The following is a 17,797-nucleotide window of genomic DNA, read 5'->3' as shown; positions in this document are numbered from 1 at the left end:
GGGTAAGATAATTAGAGTCTTTGTTAAGACCCCGGCATAAAGTGTCAAATTTAAGCATGAATGGCAGTTCAGAGGTTTCTCTTTCAAGTCTGGTGTTAAAATGTCTTTGAAGCAGTATGCAGGTAATCAAGTCATTGAGACTATGCCCTTTCTGGTTGAAATGGCAAGAAATTGTTTCTTCTTTGTGATACTGTCTGATATCCATTTTGTGTGCATTGATTCTTTGGTGAAGCATCTGAGACGTTTGTCCACTGTACATAGCAGACTGACACTGTTGGCACATGATGACAAATTATATTTCTGGATGAACAGGAATGTGTTCTTGATCTTATAATTGGCATGGTTAGGTCCAATAATGGTGTCAACAGAGTAAATATGTGGACAAAGCTGACACTGGGGTTTGTTGCAAAGGAAAATTCCTGTGTTGGTATTAGTGCGGTATGTCCTGTGATGGTATGTCCTGAGGTTAGGTGGTTGTCTATAGAAGACTATGGGCTGTTGCTTGCCATTTCAGCCAGACTGACCATTCCCTCAATTACCTTAAAACATGCATATTGCTTCAAAGAGACTTTAACTCCAGACTTTGACAAGCTTCAGAATTGTCATTAATGCTTAACTTTGACACTTTATGTATGGGTTTAAACAAAGACTCTAATTATCTCACCCATTACAAAGATAGCTTCCCAATTATCACCCCAATGTCATTACCTCACAGACACTAACCTTCCCCCCTCACACCCACTCTGTTCTAAAATTTGATTTGTCAATTTCACATGCATTCATTTTTTGATTGTATCACGTTGGTATATATGGTTGTGCCAATTTTCTTCCACGTATTGATCTGAGGAAGTGGGTCTGACCCACAAAAGTTCATCACCTAATAAACCGTCTTGTTAGTCTCTGAAGTGCTACATAGTCCTGTTTTTTGTTTGTGCTGCAGAAGGACTACTTGAAAGTAGCCTCTCTAGTGCTGCGTATGGCTCAAAGGTAGCCCTCTGTACTCCACCCCAGCTTCAACCTGCAGGGGGACAGGGCTGTAGAGACTAGGGATGTTAAATTTCCATTGACTACTTGATTAGGGGAGTACTTGCTATCCCACTGCGCCTCTGCCTGTGGCTCCTGTACATTTCAAAGGAAGAGGCTCAGCATGTAACCTGCATGAGCAGGGACCAAAGCCCTCCCCAATTGTGTGGGGTCCTGACTGCTGTGCCTCTCCCTTTGAAATGTATTTTTGTATGTTTCAAAGGGAGAAGAGCAGCAGTCCGGAGTCCACGTGAGCTGAGACTGCTTCAGATCCTTCTCATGCAGTTTTCCCCTGCCTCCCAGCTTTTAAGCAAGTTACCCCAGCACAGACTCCCCTCCCCCGCCCCCCTCCGGTGCCTCTGATATAGAGTCAGCAAGTGGGGGTGGGAAAGCGACTAGTCGAGAAGTCTCAGCTACCCAATAAGCTAGGTTTATCTGGTAGTCGACCAGTCGCTTACCCCAGGACAGTCTCTACTAGGGATGTATTACCTTGCAGGCTTTTTACAGTCCCTGTAATGCAGCATGTAAGGAGTAAGAACATGGTGGAATCTCTCCTTCAAAATTTGATACTGCAAACGTAGCTGTGGCCAGTTTAAGGTTTGCAATTTGTAAATTGCTCTCTTAATTAGTTTTAGTTCCCACAAGAAAGATTATACAGACTATTCGCTGCAGTGCCAATGCATTTCATTTGAGGAGATTTAAATAATAAAGACTCAAAATATTTTTTCTGTCCTATACCAAGATTTCATTTAAAGTTTTCAAGAAATTGTGTCAGTTTGTGGCTGAACCCAGGACATGAGGACTGAAGAGAAATGGCAAAATAGTGCCCCTATGTATCCTCTGCCATTTTCTATTGCTTCAAGTGGGTTATATAAGCAGAGATGATGGTCGATTTTTAGCCCTCCTGGCTTCTGAGCACAGTGCAAAATGCAGCCTCTCATCAGGTGTTTGTCATTCACAGCCCTTTAGGAGGTAGACATGTGAAATCATTGCCAAGAGTTCCAGCTCTCCCAAGTGTGGGGCGATGGGGGTCAGCTGGTTAAACTGCAATCCGAAAACAACAATATTTTTTCCTAAGGACCAGTGTTGACTTCTGAACAGAACATTACTTGCTGCAAACACAAATAAATACCCCAAATTCTCATTAAAGGCCTCTTTGGTACATCTTGTACAGACAAATGGACTTGTGCATTCCGTGTGAATGGCAGGTTGTCACAAGTGTTGGGTATTCATGCCATTTTGGGGAGATTTTTTTTTCCTCGCTTTTGGATTTGAACAAAGGGATTGTTAATCTCAGAATGGATTCATAATGAAATACCTCCTGGCAAATGGTCTGCTGGGGATTCAGCTCAGCATCTGAATAAGCAGAAAAGAAAACCATTTAAACAGCAGCGTTTATAAACAGAGAAGCTGGCATTCAAGTTCTTTTCTCAGTGAAGCCTTTGAAAAAATAAGACTCTTCTTCTGCAGGAGGTGGCCAGCAATTCAGCTTAATCATTTGTTAGTTCTTGAGCTGAGATTTGCAGTATCGGCTGCAATTTGTGCATTTGTCAGTCTAGTCTATAGAGGCCAATGGTGGTGCACAAGGAACCTTCTCTTCTCCCACTGTCTGCCCTGGAATTTGGTTCCTTTCGGAGATGTTCACTGCTCCCCTTGGCCTAGAGTCACCCAAGGGCTGCCTCAAATCCCTCTCCTCTTATTAACTAAAGGCAAACCTGCTAAATATGGAAGTGAGCAAAAATGCATCAGCATTTTTCTGTTTCTTAAAAAAAAAAAAAAAAAAATTGAATGAATGTAATGCCCAGGGAGTTTACTGTGCCTTGTTTGAGCTAAAACAATGAGGAGTCCTGGGGCACTTTGAAGACTAACAGATTTATTTGGACATTTGATGTAGTGGGTCTTTGCCCATGAAAGCTTATGCCCAAATAAATGTTAGCCTTTAAGGTGCTGTGAGACAACTCGTTTTTGCAGATACAGACGAACGTTGTTGCCCCTCTGGTACTTGTTTGAGCTAAGAATAGTGTGGGCAGGTTCTGTGCAAACTCCTGTCTGCAGCTCTGCCAATGCACCTCAGTCTTGTCCTGCCAGCCTGGCCATCTTGCTCCAGTGGTGCTCTTAGTGCTGACCTGCAACACACTCTGCTAGCTCAGTCTTACTTCTCTGATTCAGATGTGCTGATGCACCTCAATTTTGACCTGGAGCACCCTCTGCCACTTAAGCCTCAGACCGCTCTTAGGCTACGTCTACACTTGCACTTGATCGACAAAACTTGTTGCTCATAGGTTCTTAGCCTCCCCCAAAGCAGAAGAATTCGGATGACAAAGTGAAAGCTGCTAGCAGCGGGTGGAGGTTAGCAAAAGCACCAAACAACATTCACACACACTGACTTTTAGCAACAGGGCTGCTTAGTGTAAACGTAGCCTTAGTCAGAGAAGGTGAAATGTTTGTTTGTCAAATAGTTTTTCCGTGGGAACAAATGAGATGTGGGAACCTGGCCATGACTGATTTTCCACTTGCAACTAAAGCCAAACGTGAACACAGATCTCAAAAGTGTTAGAAATCTAATGAATGTGTTCTGCAGGGGGCAGGTTGTGCAGTGGGATAGTGTTCTCCTGCTGCCTTTGCGTAAACTGTGCATATTAACACACTGTGCGCTTTGGGGAAATGGATCAACTTAGAAGCAAAGCTAATCAGTTTTCAATTCAATCTATTTCTACTCCCAACCTTGAACTGATGTCAGTAAATTTAAAAGGTATGGACAGCACCATTCAGATTTACCCACACTGTTAATTTCTCTGATATTTGGTCCCTTTTGGTTGAACTTTCCTGGCACAGAAGGAAACTAAGTGATGAGCATAGCGGATAATTTGTAAAAGTGAGAAACAGGAGGAGAGAAGGATGGTAACAAGGCAACTGTTGGAAGGGAGGAGAAGTAAGAAGAGAAGAGGAGGCAGGTGGATAAAAGGGAAACAGGAGGACCAGAGATCTCAGGAAGATCAGCTGAATAAATGAAGAAGCCCTCATCTGTTCTAGTTGTGCCTCATTGCAATAATTACATAATCTTGGCCTTGCATGAGCTGCGGTACAATTCTCAGCAGATTTTTAGGACTCTGTGTCCTGTGTGCGCAGAGAAACCTGTCAGTAGCATAGAGACAGGAACTTTGGAGAGCTGTGCTTTGCACTGAGTCACAAGAAAATGTGAGCCTTGCAAGACAGGCCCTGCTTATAGAGGGAAGGGGGAGGGATAGACAGAGAAGCTACAATTTTTCTTACCAATACAGAGAGAAAAGCATTTCCTAAAGGTAGCTAGCAGTGCCAATGTCATTGCAGTCTTCTTGAGAGGAGCTAATATTTATTGGCATTAACAGCTGGAAATGCATTGAAGAGAGCGAATGCTCAGAAATTTCGGCTGATCTGCACACTGCTTTATCTACGCGCCCACTGTCACTCCCTCGTCCATTGGTGGACTGTTGGGGAGGTACAGTGCTCAGTACGCAAGTTCTTGACCAGCTTGAAGTGCAGCGTTTTTAGCAAGGAATGCTGTGCTCAGGCAACAGACCTCATTTTTCCAAACCAGAATTTGTTCTTTAGTGGTATGTTGCACTGACAACTTTACTGCTTAATTGAAAAAGGTGCAGAGTAAATCTTCCACAGACATGGCAGGAAAAATCCAAACGACTCATTCCTGATATCATTAACAAATACATGAAGGCCAATTATTTTGCTATCCAAGTGGTACCTTGCACTCATTTTACAGGTCTTTCAAAGGAACTTTTAACACTCCTACCTTATGAGCACAGTACTTTGGCTCAGGAAGGATGGTTGCTCCTTTATTGACTAGAAGGATTCACTGCTGGGTAACTGTGAAGAGCTTTGAATGTGTAAAGATAAAACGTAAGTGCTAAACATTTATTATTTAATTATTTCTCTTCCGCCTTCTCATGCAGAATATGCTGTTTCTCCATAATGTTTTGTGACACTTCTTGTAAAGAGGACAGTGATCACTTGTTCTCCTGCTCACCAAAGGTATGATGAGAAATAATTGTCTTAGTAGCAGGAGAGGTTTCAGTTGGGTAGTTGTGGAAGCTTTCTAATTTACATGGTTAATTAAGCACTAGGACAATTTACTTGGAAGTTATGGAATCCCCAGCCTGGGTGATCTTTCAAAAGAAGGTTCCAGTGGTTCTCAAATTGGAGGTCTTAAGCTTTCAGCCTCCATCACAAACCCACTTTGCTTCCAGCATTTATAATAGCCTTAATTTTTAAGAGTTTTTTAACTTCTAGACGGAGTCTCACTTGGAGGCTTGCGAAGTGAGGGGTCTCCACTACAAAAGCTTGAGAACGACTGGGTTAGACACACACTGATTGGGGATGCATCAAGGAATGCACCCTTAACTCTGCCTTAGCACAGATGGCTGGACTAGATGACCTCTTGAACTCCCTTCCCGCTTTACATTTCTATAGTTTGTTCACAGGCAATTCTCTTGAGCGGGTATCCAATACCCTGAAGAATGCCTGTAGGAAGGTATGTGGGTCTGCCTCATTCCTGTACACCCAGTCCAATCTTTCCCAAGATCATACACTGATGACAAGGCCTACAGAAGTACGCTGAGAGGCAAAGCAGACACAGAAATCCACCCTGTTCAGGGTGTGATGTTGAAAACCGCGTCTGAAGTGCAGCATTTTTAGCAAGGAACTAGTCTACTTGTGTCTGTAACGATGGGTATTCCACTTCTAGTTGTCACTTTGCCCACAATTCCTGGTGATCTGCCTGGAGTTGGGTAACCCACTCTTTAGGCAGCCCTCCTAGGGGGACAGAGAGGTCCAGTTGATCTATTCCTACTTTTGGGGAGATGGGTAGGGTTGTACGAATTGTCTAGGTTTATTGGAGAGGGGCATCAGTGACCAAGGCAGAGCCACAGGCAATTGGCATGTCTGAAGTCAAGTGCCATGTATCCGAGCCAAAAGTTGGAGCTGGGGTCAGATAGGAAACAGGAGCCAAAGTCAAGGGCCAATGTGTGGAGTTGGAAGCCAAAGAGCTGGAGCCTGAGGTTGGCGCCAGAGCAGTTGGAAGCCAAGGAACAGGGCTCATTAACACTAGAATGGGGCTGAGGGCAGGAGCAGGAGCAAGGTCCAAGTTAGGAACTGGGGATGAAGTAGCAAATCAGGTTATGGTTGGTGGAATCTGTAGCAGCAACAAGCCACGATCCAACTTCCTGCACAGACAACTTCCTGTCTTTCTGGCTTATGCAATCAGGGACTCTGAAGATTTTTTAGTCCAGTCCCTGTGGGCAGTATTGTTAGTGTAGCAAAAGGCCTCAAGACTCCTAGGTAATAGTGTGAAGGCAACAATGGCTGACAAAATGGGTCTCAGGTCCTACAGACCCTCCCGGTTCTCTGCAAACTGCCTTTGTTCTCTTCATCTTTTCCCCTGCTCCTGAATCATTCCTTTAACTGGACAGCCAAGGAGATATAGCAAGCACCTTGCAATGCCAGCAGATGCAGGGCTGTGTGTTCTGCTGCAGTAGAACCTATCCAGAGCCAGGTGGAAGTGAGAGACAATCTCCAATATGGTGCTGGAGTGTGTCCCATCCTCTAAACTGCTCCACTCCTTGTATATTGCCCTCTTCTGCTGTAGGGCAAAGCTTAGCCTTGAGCCTGAAAAATCTGATACAAGGCAGTGAACAGTGTCAGGCAGGTGCCCTGGGGTGCCAAATGCCTGCCCACACCACCAGCCTATATTACTTGTTGGTAACTGCAGGTATATGGTAATCTGAATATTTCATTCCCTGACCATGTCTAATTATGGGGGGAGAGGGCAAATCAAGTGATCTTGAAGGCTGTTAAGCACTTGAACATTTTTCAATCAACAGCGAAAATTGCATTATTGACTCAGGTTGGGTGGTGTGTGTGTGTGAAGAAAGAACTGAATATGCAACTAAATGATAGGAAGGATGTGAGTTTTGAGGATGTGTGCATAGCAAGGAGAGGTAGAGGATGGTAGGAAGGGTATAATTTAAGGGAACAAAATGAAATTAAGGGGAAAATTAGACTATCAAAGCAGAACATTACAGTGAAGGAGGGGTGTTCTAGGCTGTGGACATTTATAACAAGGCTGGACAAAACGCTAAAAAATACACCATTGGGAATAATCCTGCAGTAGCTGAAACTAGACTAGGCCATCTCATCGGGCTTTTCTTTCACTGAGATCTATGCCCGGGGGGGGGGAGGGGGGTTGAATACTGTAGCAGTTTTTAAAATGTTTGTTTGACTTTCTGATTTATATGAAGTGCCTCTCCCATTGCTCTGGGCACACAAACAATAGAAATTGTGTTTAACGTTAACCAAAACATGCAACTTCTGCCTGCATACGGTACTGTACATGTGGTAGCAGCTGGTACAGAATGCCTTTGGGACTGTTTACTCAGTTGGAAACCTCAAGGTATTACAGGGAAAGGAGGTTTTTTAGCAAAGTTAATGGAAGAGACTCTTCCCTAGTACTAATCTAACAGTTATTTCAAACCTAGCATACGCAGGGCCCATCTGATAGGCAAGCAATTTCTGGAAAATTCCCATTCACACAGAGTCAGAGAGAACCATTCTCAGACCAACCAGCTTGGAAAGAATAACAATTTTCCATGTGTTTTAAACAAGCTGTTATAGACAGAACTCTCAGAGCTTCTGAAACAGCTGTGAGGGCCACATCATCTTCCATGGTTTGAGAACTCTCAGTATCCCCCGTGGTTTGTGAATGGCAGACCGGCAACATTTTATTTGTATATTCATTATGCAAATAAGGAATACGCAAATAAAATGTTACTGTTTCGCCTAGCTCCAACCCAGCCCTTTGTCCTTTTAACCTCTGACTCCTTATAGCCCATGCCAACACCATCTTGCCCCATGACTCCACCAAGCCCTCATCCACCCCTTTACCCCCGCCCCCACACTCCCCAGAGTGAGGCTGCCCCTCTAGGGACCATGGCCTTTACTGGTGCACGGGCAGGGAAGCAGCCGTCGGTGGAATGCACGCTTCTTCCCCAAGTGCATCTCGCGCTCCCATAGGTAGAGGCAGGTGGAGGAGTGCGGAGCCCTGGCTGGGCTGCCACCTTACTTGGGCTGCAACTCCTGCTCCACCACCTCCTGCTGCTGCCTCAACCCTAGCACCACCACCGGGCAAAATCGGCTCCGCAGGCAGGGAGAGTGGCTGTTGGCGGTGCGTGCGTTCCCTCTTCCTTTGCACCCCTTCCCTCCCTAAGTGTGTGTCATGCCTCCATGGGTAAATGCAGGGGGGGGAGCAGAGCCCTAGCTGGGGGCAGGTGGCACTGTGGAGCTCATGCTGGGGGGAACTGGTGCAGCTTTTATGTCGACTCCCCCTACCACCGGCTCTGTAGGAGGCAGCTAGGGGAGACAAAGGCAGGTCTGGGGAGCTGGCTTGAAAACTGGCTTCCCATGCGTATCCGCTCCAGCCTGTCTCCCTCACCCTATGTGCTGCTGCCTCTCTATCAGAGGCAGCATCGCGGGAGTGGTGCGAGGAGAGGAGGTTCCAGTGCTCATGGGTTGCTTGCTTAAAGACAGCTCCTCACGGGCACCAGGTCCTGTCCCCCCAGCAGCCCCACAACCTCGCTGCCTCTGTACTGGAGGCAGCAAGGTGGGGAGGAGTGCATGTAGTTGACAAGATTAACCAGTAAGCCGAGGCTTATCAGTTAATTGTGTAGTCGACTACACGTTGACATCCCTAGTAGGAACACCAAAGCAGTCTGGTGGCTGTCTACCACCTGAGTGTTAACACCCAGCACATTCTTAGACAGGTTTATGGGTAGACACCTTTTAAAATGATTCCCTAATCCCAACTCCTTCAGAGAACTTGCAGCCGACATAGATATTTCAGGATAAGTATTGTATGTAGGTTGAAACTTAGCTATCCAACAGAAGCTAAAGCAATTAATGTTAATGGTATTCATTATATAACATAATTCATTCCAAGAAACAGACTGCTAAAGAGGACGCAAATAGCAGCTGTTAATTTCAGAGCCTTTGAAGATTAACCACAAGAGGAAAAGAGAATCTGTGACACCAAGTTCTGATTCCCCAGACTCGAGTTGTGAGGGTGTGTTGAACATAGTATCCCTTGCTGTGGGCTTTACTACTGTTTGAAGCAGGGGTCGGAAACGTACGGCTGGTAAGAGGGTTAAATCTTGGCACGCCACTTCAGAAAGGTTGTAGACCCCTGGTTTAAAGCCTTTGAGTGATCTGTTTTGGGAAGCCATTTTGGAGAGGCTTTTATGGTCCTTTGTTACTTGTGTTTCAATTGTTCTCTCATTCATGGTGTTACTTGTATTGCACTGCCCCTTCTGTTGCTGTCCTGGCACTATGATTTCTTGATGTTCCTCTCAACTTGAAACAGTGGAGCAGATTTTCAAAAGTGTTAGGTCCACAATTTATCTTATCTCTTCTCATAATTGCACAGGTGTGCATACTAATTGAGCCAGTGCACCCAGAGTTTGGCTGTGTAGTGTCCATGTGTGTGCATGCACACGCACATGTTCTGTTGGATTTGCATATTCGAACTAGGCTAGCAGTTAGATTTGTATTTGGAATCTCCAACGGGGTATCTAGCTTGTTTGAACATCAGGCCCATTATGAGCAAAAGTGAGAACTACAGGAATGGGTGTGACAAAATATGAAAAGAATGAATTCAGGGTAACTTCTGGATTCCTTGAAAGGCCTTGCCTTGGTTCTATTTGATTGTTATTCTGCAATATTGCCATGTGTGCTCAGAATGACAGCTGACTGCCTTTGTTATTTCTGTTGTTTTTAGAAGGAGATGGGCGGCGACTCAAAGGTGCTATCCAGCGGAGCACAGAAACTGGTCTGGCTGTCGAAATGCCAAGTCGGACAGTCCGTCAAGCCAGCCATGAATCCATTGAGGACAGTATGAATAGCTATGGATCGGAAGGAAAGTAAGTCAGCTGGATATCTACTTTTTGGATGTTCAATCTCCCTACACCTATTTCTTCTCCTTGCATGATACATTTGTCTGACTTACACATGTTGTCAGTGCACTGCCAGGTTCCTCTAAGAGTCAGAACAGAGCAGTTATTTCCCTGCAAGATTTGCAAATAGTTTTACTGTTTTATATTCTTCAATTCAGATTCATGAGCGTATCAGAAGGATATCTGAAACAAAATACAGGACAAACAAGATGGTTTATTAGATGATGAGCTTTTGTGGGCCAGACCCACTTCCTCAGATCAAATAGTGGAAGAAAATTGTCACAACCATATATACCAAAGGATACAGTTTAAAAAAATGAACACATATGAAAAGGACAAATCAAATATCTGTTTGATTTCTGTTACTCATTACTGACTTGCCTTTAAAAGAGAACTCTTTGGGGGTGGTAATCGTAAAAAAGATTACGAGTATTGATGTTTATAATGTGTTCCATTTCTGTTGTCTGTCTTCTCCCACAAAATCCCTGGGGAAGGGGAAATGGTTGCATCAAGGGATGGAAGGAATATATCTGTCAAGATAATCTCTAGTAAATAATGAAATACATGTTACACTCCTTAGAGTTTTAACCTTTTGGTGTCAGACTTTTATCATATTTGGGCAATATGGTTGGAAAGCTTTCTGGGTCCGCAGAACAGTGATATGTTGGATTTGGGCCTTGCGGTTCTTTGACATGACAATTCTCAAAGCATAGATAACACAGGCAGGAAGAAATTTGGGGGTGATAAATTGCTTGAAATTCTGATTTTGTTTTTGTGAAATTTTGAGGCAGCGTGTGGAGGTGAGATCACTTTCTATCTGAGGGAATCTTTTTGGGAAAACTCTTTGGCAGGAAGAAGGGGGCTGTGTTACATCAGACTCTGTGCATGTGGATGTAAGAGCAGTAACTGATTTGACAGGTTTACAGTGTGTAACTAAACCCAGTTTGTTCCATTTTAGATATGCTACTGAAGTCTGGATTACTATCAAGTAATAACTACCAACTATGGCTTCTGTCTGTCCTATATGTCCATCCATTCATGGCATTCCTAATGAACTCATCCCCGTACAACCCAGGTGGCTGTGTAGACCTAAGATTTCTCTACTTTTCTCATCACATAGTTTTAACTGTTTTTTTTAATTATTTTAAGGCAAAACCAAACTTTCCTTTGACATATCAACAAGAACAACAGTGGAAATGCTACACAGATCTGCATCCAGGGCAGAAATAATAATTAGGAGCTGTCTCGGAGGAAACAAATCATGTCATTCCTAAGCTGTGGTGTAGCTTATCTCCTCTGTCTGAGGATTTGCCTTCAGAAAAATATCCTGCTCTACTCGCACAGTCCTGCCACTGCTCTGAGTTCTGCTTCACTCCAAAATTCAGAGGATTAGAGATTAAGCCCTGTCCCTTGGCAGTGCAGGCTGAGAATCTGTTTTCCCTACAGGGCAGGATTCTTTCTTTTCCATGTATGAAGTTCAGTCTCTCGGGAAAGCTGTACAATCCTTTGGGGACAGCCGTGCAGTGTCATGGCATCGTTACAAAGCCATGGCCAGGCATAGGTAGAGAAACAAACCTCTTCCAACAAAAATATTGCACCTCAGTAAGAGCCATTGTGCTATGGTATGCTGCACTTGCAAAGGTAATAACACATAACTATAAGTTTGGCATCGAAAAATAAATCCTCTCGTGCATCCCCCATGTGTGTGTTAAGGTTGTTACAGAATTCCTGTTATAACCACTATTTTCCAAATAAGAAGCTGGAATGTTATGGAGGGCTCTGCCAGGCATAGGACAGCCTTCCCCATATGCCTGAAAACGGTGATAAATGTTTGTTGTATTCTTTTTTTCTCAGCTCAGTTAATTGAACTCCTTTAGAATCCCCTAAGGTATCAGCAATTATCTATCAGAAGCACAAGTGCCTAGCAAACAGGTTTGAGAGCATGAAGAGCCATAGGGCTGTATGCACTAGAAACATGTGGGGATGCTGAAATTTTTTTTTGAAGTGATTTTTGTTCTTATCAAAGGAGGAGAAGCATTTGGGGAGTTGTTTTGAAAAACGGAAATCTAGACTGTTAAACCAAATCCATTTTTGCTTTTCTTGCAGCCCTCCTAACACAATTACAGCAGGAGAAAAGGAGATTCATGTGACCACATTATTACTGGCAGGGGTTTTTTTTTTTTTTTTTTTTTTTTTTTTTTAAGTGCTTGGTTTCTTACTGCTACAGACATAATGAGGACAGGAATAATCTTAGCCTAAGGCTTTTAACAAACCAATTTTTTTTAACAAGATAAGATTGCACCAATATTTCAAGCCCTACATCAATATATCCAGGAGAGAGCCTGGGCTTCAGGTTCATTCTCCAGAAGTGCTTGCTTTGGAAACAGAGTATATTTTCTATAGTCCTCTTTGAGAGGAAGACCTCCTGGAAGATCTCTAATGACAGCCCAGTAATCCTAAGCCCCTTTCAGCCTTCAGGTGAAGCTCAGGAGTTTTCTTTTTCCTGAAGGAGATAACAGAATCTCTGCTCCCAGTAATGAGTTGTACACACTTTAAAAAAAAAAATGGAGACTGATTAACGTGCTCATTTCACATATACTGAATTAACTGGATATGTGACGAACAAGACTTGTACCCATCTAATCTCAGACCCAGTAGAATTACAATGGTGAAATATTCCTTTATGCAAAAGTCTGAATGACCTAGTTTATAGGGGGGATTAAGTGTGAACATCAGTGTGTGTGTGAAATCCAGAGGATGTCCATTTAAAGTTATTGAAGAATATGGTTATAAAAATCATACTCATAGAACTGGAAGGGACCTTGAGAGGGTCATGAAGTCCAGTCCCCTGCATTCACAGAAGGACCAAGCACCATAGATCATACCTGACAGATGTTGGTCTAACCTGCTCTTCAAAATCTCTAATGATGGAGATCCCATAACCTCCCTAGGCAACTTATTCCAGTGTTTAACCACTGGAATTTTTTCCTAATGTGCAACCTAACCCTCATATGTTGCAATTTAAGCGCATTGTTTCTTGTCCTATCACCAGAGGTTAAGGAGAATAATTTTTCTCCCTTTTTCTTGTAACAGCCTTTTAGGTACTTGAAAGCTGTTATATTGTCTCCTCTCAATTTTCTCAATCTTCCCTCCTAGGTTGTGTTTTCTAGACCTTTAATCATTTTTCTTGCTCATCTCTGGACCGTCTCCAGTTTCACCACATCTTTCCTGAAATATGGTGCCCAAACTGGATATAATAATCCAGTTGAGGCCTAATCAGTGCAGAGTAGATTTGAAGGTTTCTTGTGCCTTGCTCAGAACACTCCTGTTCCAGAATGATGTTTGCTGTTTTTGCAACAGCATCACACTGCTGACTCTCATTCAGCTTGTGGTCCACTATAACCCCTAGATCCCTTTCTGCCGTACTCCTTCCTAGACAGTCGCTTCCCATTTTGCGTATGTACAACTGATTGTTCCTTCCTAAGATGAATACTTTGCATTTGTCCTTATCGAATTTTATCCTATTTATCTCAGACCATTTCTCCACTTTGTCCAGATCAGTTTGAATTATGACCCTATCCTCCAAAGCACTTGCAGCCCTCCTAGCTTGCTATCTTCTGTGCATTTTATAAGTGTATTCTCTATGCCAATATATAAATCGTTAATGAAGATATTGAACAGAACTGGTCTCAAAATTGATCTCTGCAGAACCCCACTTGTTATGCCCTTCCAGCATGACTGTGAACCATTAATAACTACTCTCTGATAATGGTTGTCTACCCAATTATGCACCCACCTTATAGTAGCCTCATGTTGTATTTGTCTAGCTTATTGATAAGGTGGTCATGAGAGACTGTATATCATGTTTTTACTAAAGTTCAGAATTAGGTTATGTTAAAACATTGTTACATCTAAGAGCATGAGGTGCTTGCCCAGAACCTCTGTAATGTTAGCATGGCACTCTTGGTTGCTTTGAAAAACCTCACTTTAGTCTTTTTATAGCAATGTAGCTGTGCAGTTGCCAATAAGCACCTGGAAATAACTTGAAAAATAAATTTTAAAAAATAGGTATTTGGAAACCTATCTGAAAGGACAGTTACCTCTTTTGGTACGTGCCCGGCATACAGTGTCATGAGGAAACAGATCAGAATTTGGCTTCTCTATGGAGTTTACAAATAAACATCTGATAGTTTAACAAGGAGCAAAGAAACTCTGATTTGAACCTGGTCCCTCCATGCCTTATCTTCTCCTTGAGCTCTCTTATGCCAGAGTTTTGCTCCATCTGAACAAAATAAGGCTATACAACATATAGGAGGCAAATGGGGACTGTTGCATAACTTCCTGCTGGCCATTTATCTTGAAAATGTCGCATGAGGACACGCAGCCCTGGAACAGCTGATTGCTTCCTGCAACCTAATCATCCCAGTGGTAGTTAGCAAAAAAACAAGGGGACCTACAAAGCACCACACATTATAGACTCTAGCCACAGCAAAGGTGATTTTTCTCATCTTGTAGGAGCTCAGCATGTGGTGATTCGTGAAGGCTCAGAGGAGTGACTGTGTAATATGTGAGGAAATTAGCAAGATGTGCAGCAAGGGCACCTCGTCATTTGCCATGTCTTCTCTTTATTGTTGCAACTTGGTTCGGTGATGTGATGGGAGCCCCCAGGGGTTAAAGCCGACTACCCAGTGAAAACTACTGGATGATGGTGAAACAAATGATTTTTTTATTAAACAGAATGGTTCTCTTATCAAAAATCAAGTGATTTTTAAATGAATTTTAAAACAAGCAATTGCCTAGTGCTTTTACAGGAGGGGAAAACTGCACTTAACTGATTACAAACTTTGTGATTATAATTTGATTATATTAAATCACTATCTCTAATTTGCTTAAGGCAATGCAGCATGCAAGCAAAAAATACAAAAACAAAGCCAATATAATGATGATAAAAACTCCGTCCACAGCCAGCCTCTCTATGGTTATTTTAGGCAGCTGGTGGAGTTAGTCATTAATCTACCTTTACAAGTTAACCACGCCTAGATTTCTATTTCTAACACTTATACTTGGCCTAAATACAACACCACTACACAACACAAGATTATACAATTTACACAGTGAGGTTAATAGAACTCAGTTACACTCTACAGAATTACACAGTGAAATTAACACGATTCATCTATTAACTAAACCAATAACTAATATATTTAAGCAATACTTACAAATCCAGCAACGATAACAACGTAAAGAGACACTAGAACTCGGAACATGCTCAGGACTCGCGCACCCCTATCTTTGACTCGAAGGGTGGGGAGGCAGCCTCAGGGTGATCAATCCTTCAGCCGGCCAAAAAAGACACATGCCCTCAACGAGGAGGTTCCAAGTGAACAAAGGGGTAGAGGGTCTTTTATAACATAACCTGATATCCGGTACCTTATTAGGGTCTGTTCCCTAGCTGGGCCTGATAGGCTGGTAATGAGGTAATGTGCAATATTGCCCTATAGGATTTTTCATGATGCCCGCCTGATGGCCCCGTGGACAGTGCTGGGTGCAGGCATGGACAGTGTGCATGGCAGTTGCGTCTTATCTCCCTATGCCTACCTCCCTACCTTCAAGGACCGGTCAAGAGAGTCTTAAGTATCTGTTGCAGCTGTGCTCTATCTTTTCATGCTCACCTCCCTGTTCTATGATGCCTACAAGGTTAAATTCTGTTCACTGAAAGATGCATTGTGCGCTTTCTCAGAGTGTGTCAGCGGCCTACATTTTCTGTGAGGGGCTTTTGTGTGGCAGAATGGGCAATGCGCGCGTGAGGCCGTGATCAAAAGGACCTGCTCTGCGACATTTCTAACTTTCCCATCCTTGGAGTAAAAGGGTCCTGAGCCATATCGGAGGCTAATATCGTGATGTGAGCACACGACCCTTAAAAATGCTACATGGACCCCGCAAACCCCATTGTACATCTCCACCTGATAATTTTTTAAATTGTTCTTACAAATCCCAATTTGCATTGCACAATATTGTGGTAGGTACGCTGCAGTAAAAAAAAAAAAAAAAAAACCCCAAAAAACAAAATTTATCAAGCAATGCTAGCAAAACTCATTTGAGCAAATGACAACTCCAACTGCTTTCTGTCCACAACTGATTTACTACAAAGAAACCACAGGAAAGGGAAAAGTTGAGGTGAGGGAGAATGCTGATTCACTTTGTCAGAACTGCCTTTTCATTGATGGAGAAAAAGGTTAAATCTCCCTCCCTGATCTGAAGTCCAGATGTCTGTCTTCACATAGGGATTACCGGGGGACATAACCTTTAAAGGAAATGGCACTGGCCTTTGCTGGAGTGAACAACTTTACAGGGAAGTATCAGAGGCTACTCTTCCAGAAGACTCTATGGTTATTCAGTGCTTGCCTTCATTACTCAGTTGTCCAACACGGAAAAATTTTCAAAGGATGCTTCTTGAGTAGGACAGCTGTCCCAGCAGGCAAGGGCTCCCTGATGCTCTGACTCTATTTAAAAAGCTGCATCCCTGTTTGCTCAGTAAACAGGACCATAAACCTCTGCAGCTGGTGAGTCATAAAGGTAGGGGTGTGTGTGCGCCTGCCTGCCTGCCTGCCTTTGTTGTTTTGTCAGGTCAGAAAGCTATATATTGCAGTTCTACAATTATAGGGAAACCTGTCCTGAATAACCACTCAAGGAATGGGTAAATTTCATTTTCCTAGTGGATGTAATTTTATAATACAGTTGGAAAAGATTTGAATCCACTACATTTGAGACTACTTTGTGGTGGTCTTTGCTAGGATACAAGGAGCTTGTCTTAAAAGATGTTGGGGGGAGACCTTTCTTGCGCAGGTTTCACTGAAGAACACTGTTGACATGGCCAAAAATCATGCAACAGATGGAACTTGCAATTCTAATAGAGAACAATGTGTGTCAGAAAACTAGCTGGTACCTCATGGTGCTAGAAGGATTTGCTGCAGAAAGTACTACGGTAGTTTTAGGAGGAGGAGAGGGGCATGGACCAGAGCTAGGAATGCATCAGCAGAGCTTGTGGAAGAGCTGGCTTAGAATGCATACAAAGAATGTTGTATATCTGAATAGAGATGCGTAATCAGAGCAGCGTCATTACTTGGTAATGGGTTTTATGAAAATCATAAGACAGATGAAGTGAAGGTTCCCAGGGAGGAAACCGGAACCATGCTGCCTATTTGGACGTGTTCTGAAGTAGTGTTCTGCTTTAGCAATTCAGGCACACAATTGACTAATAATGATCACTGTATTCTGTGAATACATTAAATGAAATGGTTTGGGTTAAATACTAAGACTTGTACAATGAAATTCTGCATCCTGCTGAGCTGATAAATACTCAGTTGGCCAGTAATCTAGATGCTGGGATGCCTTAAAGAGCTAGATTATTACACCGAACCATGAGCCTAGTTTGGGGAAAGCAAGGGGATATTGCCCCCAACAAAACTGCAAGCCTCAGGCAGGCACAAAATGTGCCCCGACATGTAGCCCCCTTGGTCTGACTTGAGCTGCCCCCTCAAATACAGAAGTTAAACTGCATCTGTGAGATGCCCAGTTATTACACAGAACACTTCTGTTTCATGGAAAGTGGAATGCTGGAGCCTCTGAAATCTTCCACACCTTCACTAAAGTGATGAAGTAACAGCCTCAATTTTGGAGGAGACTTACCTCCTTTTCCCAGATAAAAGGAAGCAGGCATAGCTATCTGTGCTGTATGAAGACAGAAACTGAGGGGTGACCTGTTACAATGGAAGCTATGG

The 17,797-nt window shown here is 43.2% G+C and overlaps 1 protein-coding gene across 1 annotated transcript in view; it reads left to right on the top strand.

Annotated features, from left to right (window-relative positions):
- The window catches only part of RIMS4 (regulating synaptic membrane exocytosis 4), a 96,804-nt gene that overhangs the window by 53,638 nt on the left and 25,369 nt on the right, over nt 1-17,797 (top strand). The window contains exon 2 of the mRNA XM_075901260.2: nt 9,842-9,983. Coding sequence (XP_075757375.1) covers nt 9,842-9,983 — 142 coding nt within the window. The remainder of the gene's footprint in view (nt 1-9,841; nt 9,984-17,797) is intronic.

This window comes from Pelodiscus sinensis, chromosome 17 (assembly GCF_052426305.1).
Source record: "Pelodiscus sinensis isolate ZL-2025 chromosome 17, ASM5242630v1, whole genome shotgun sequence".
In the NCBI taxonomy this organism is placed as follows: Eukaryota; Metazoa; Chordata; order Testudines; family Trionychidae; genus Pelodiscus; species Pelodiscus sinensis.
This window is presented reverse-complemented; position numbering and strand designations above follow the sequence as displayed.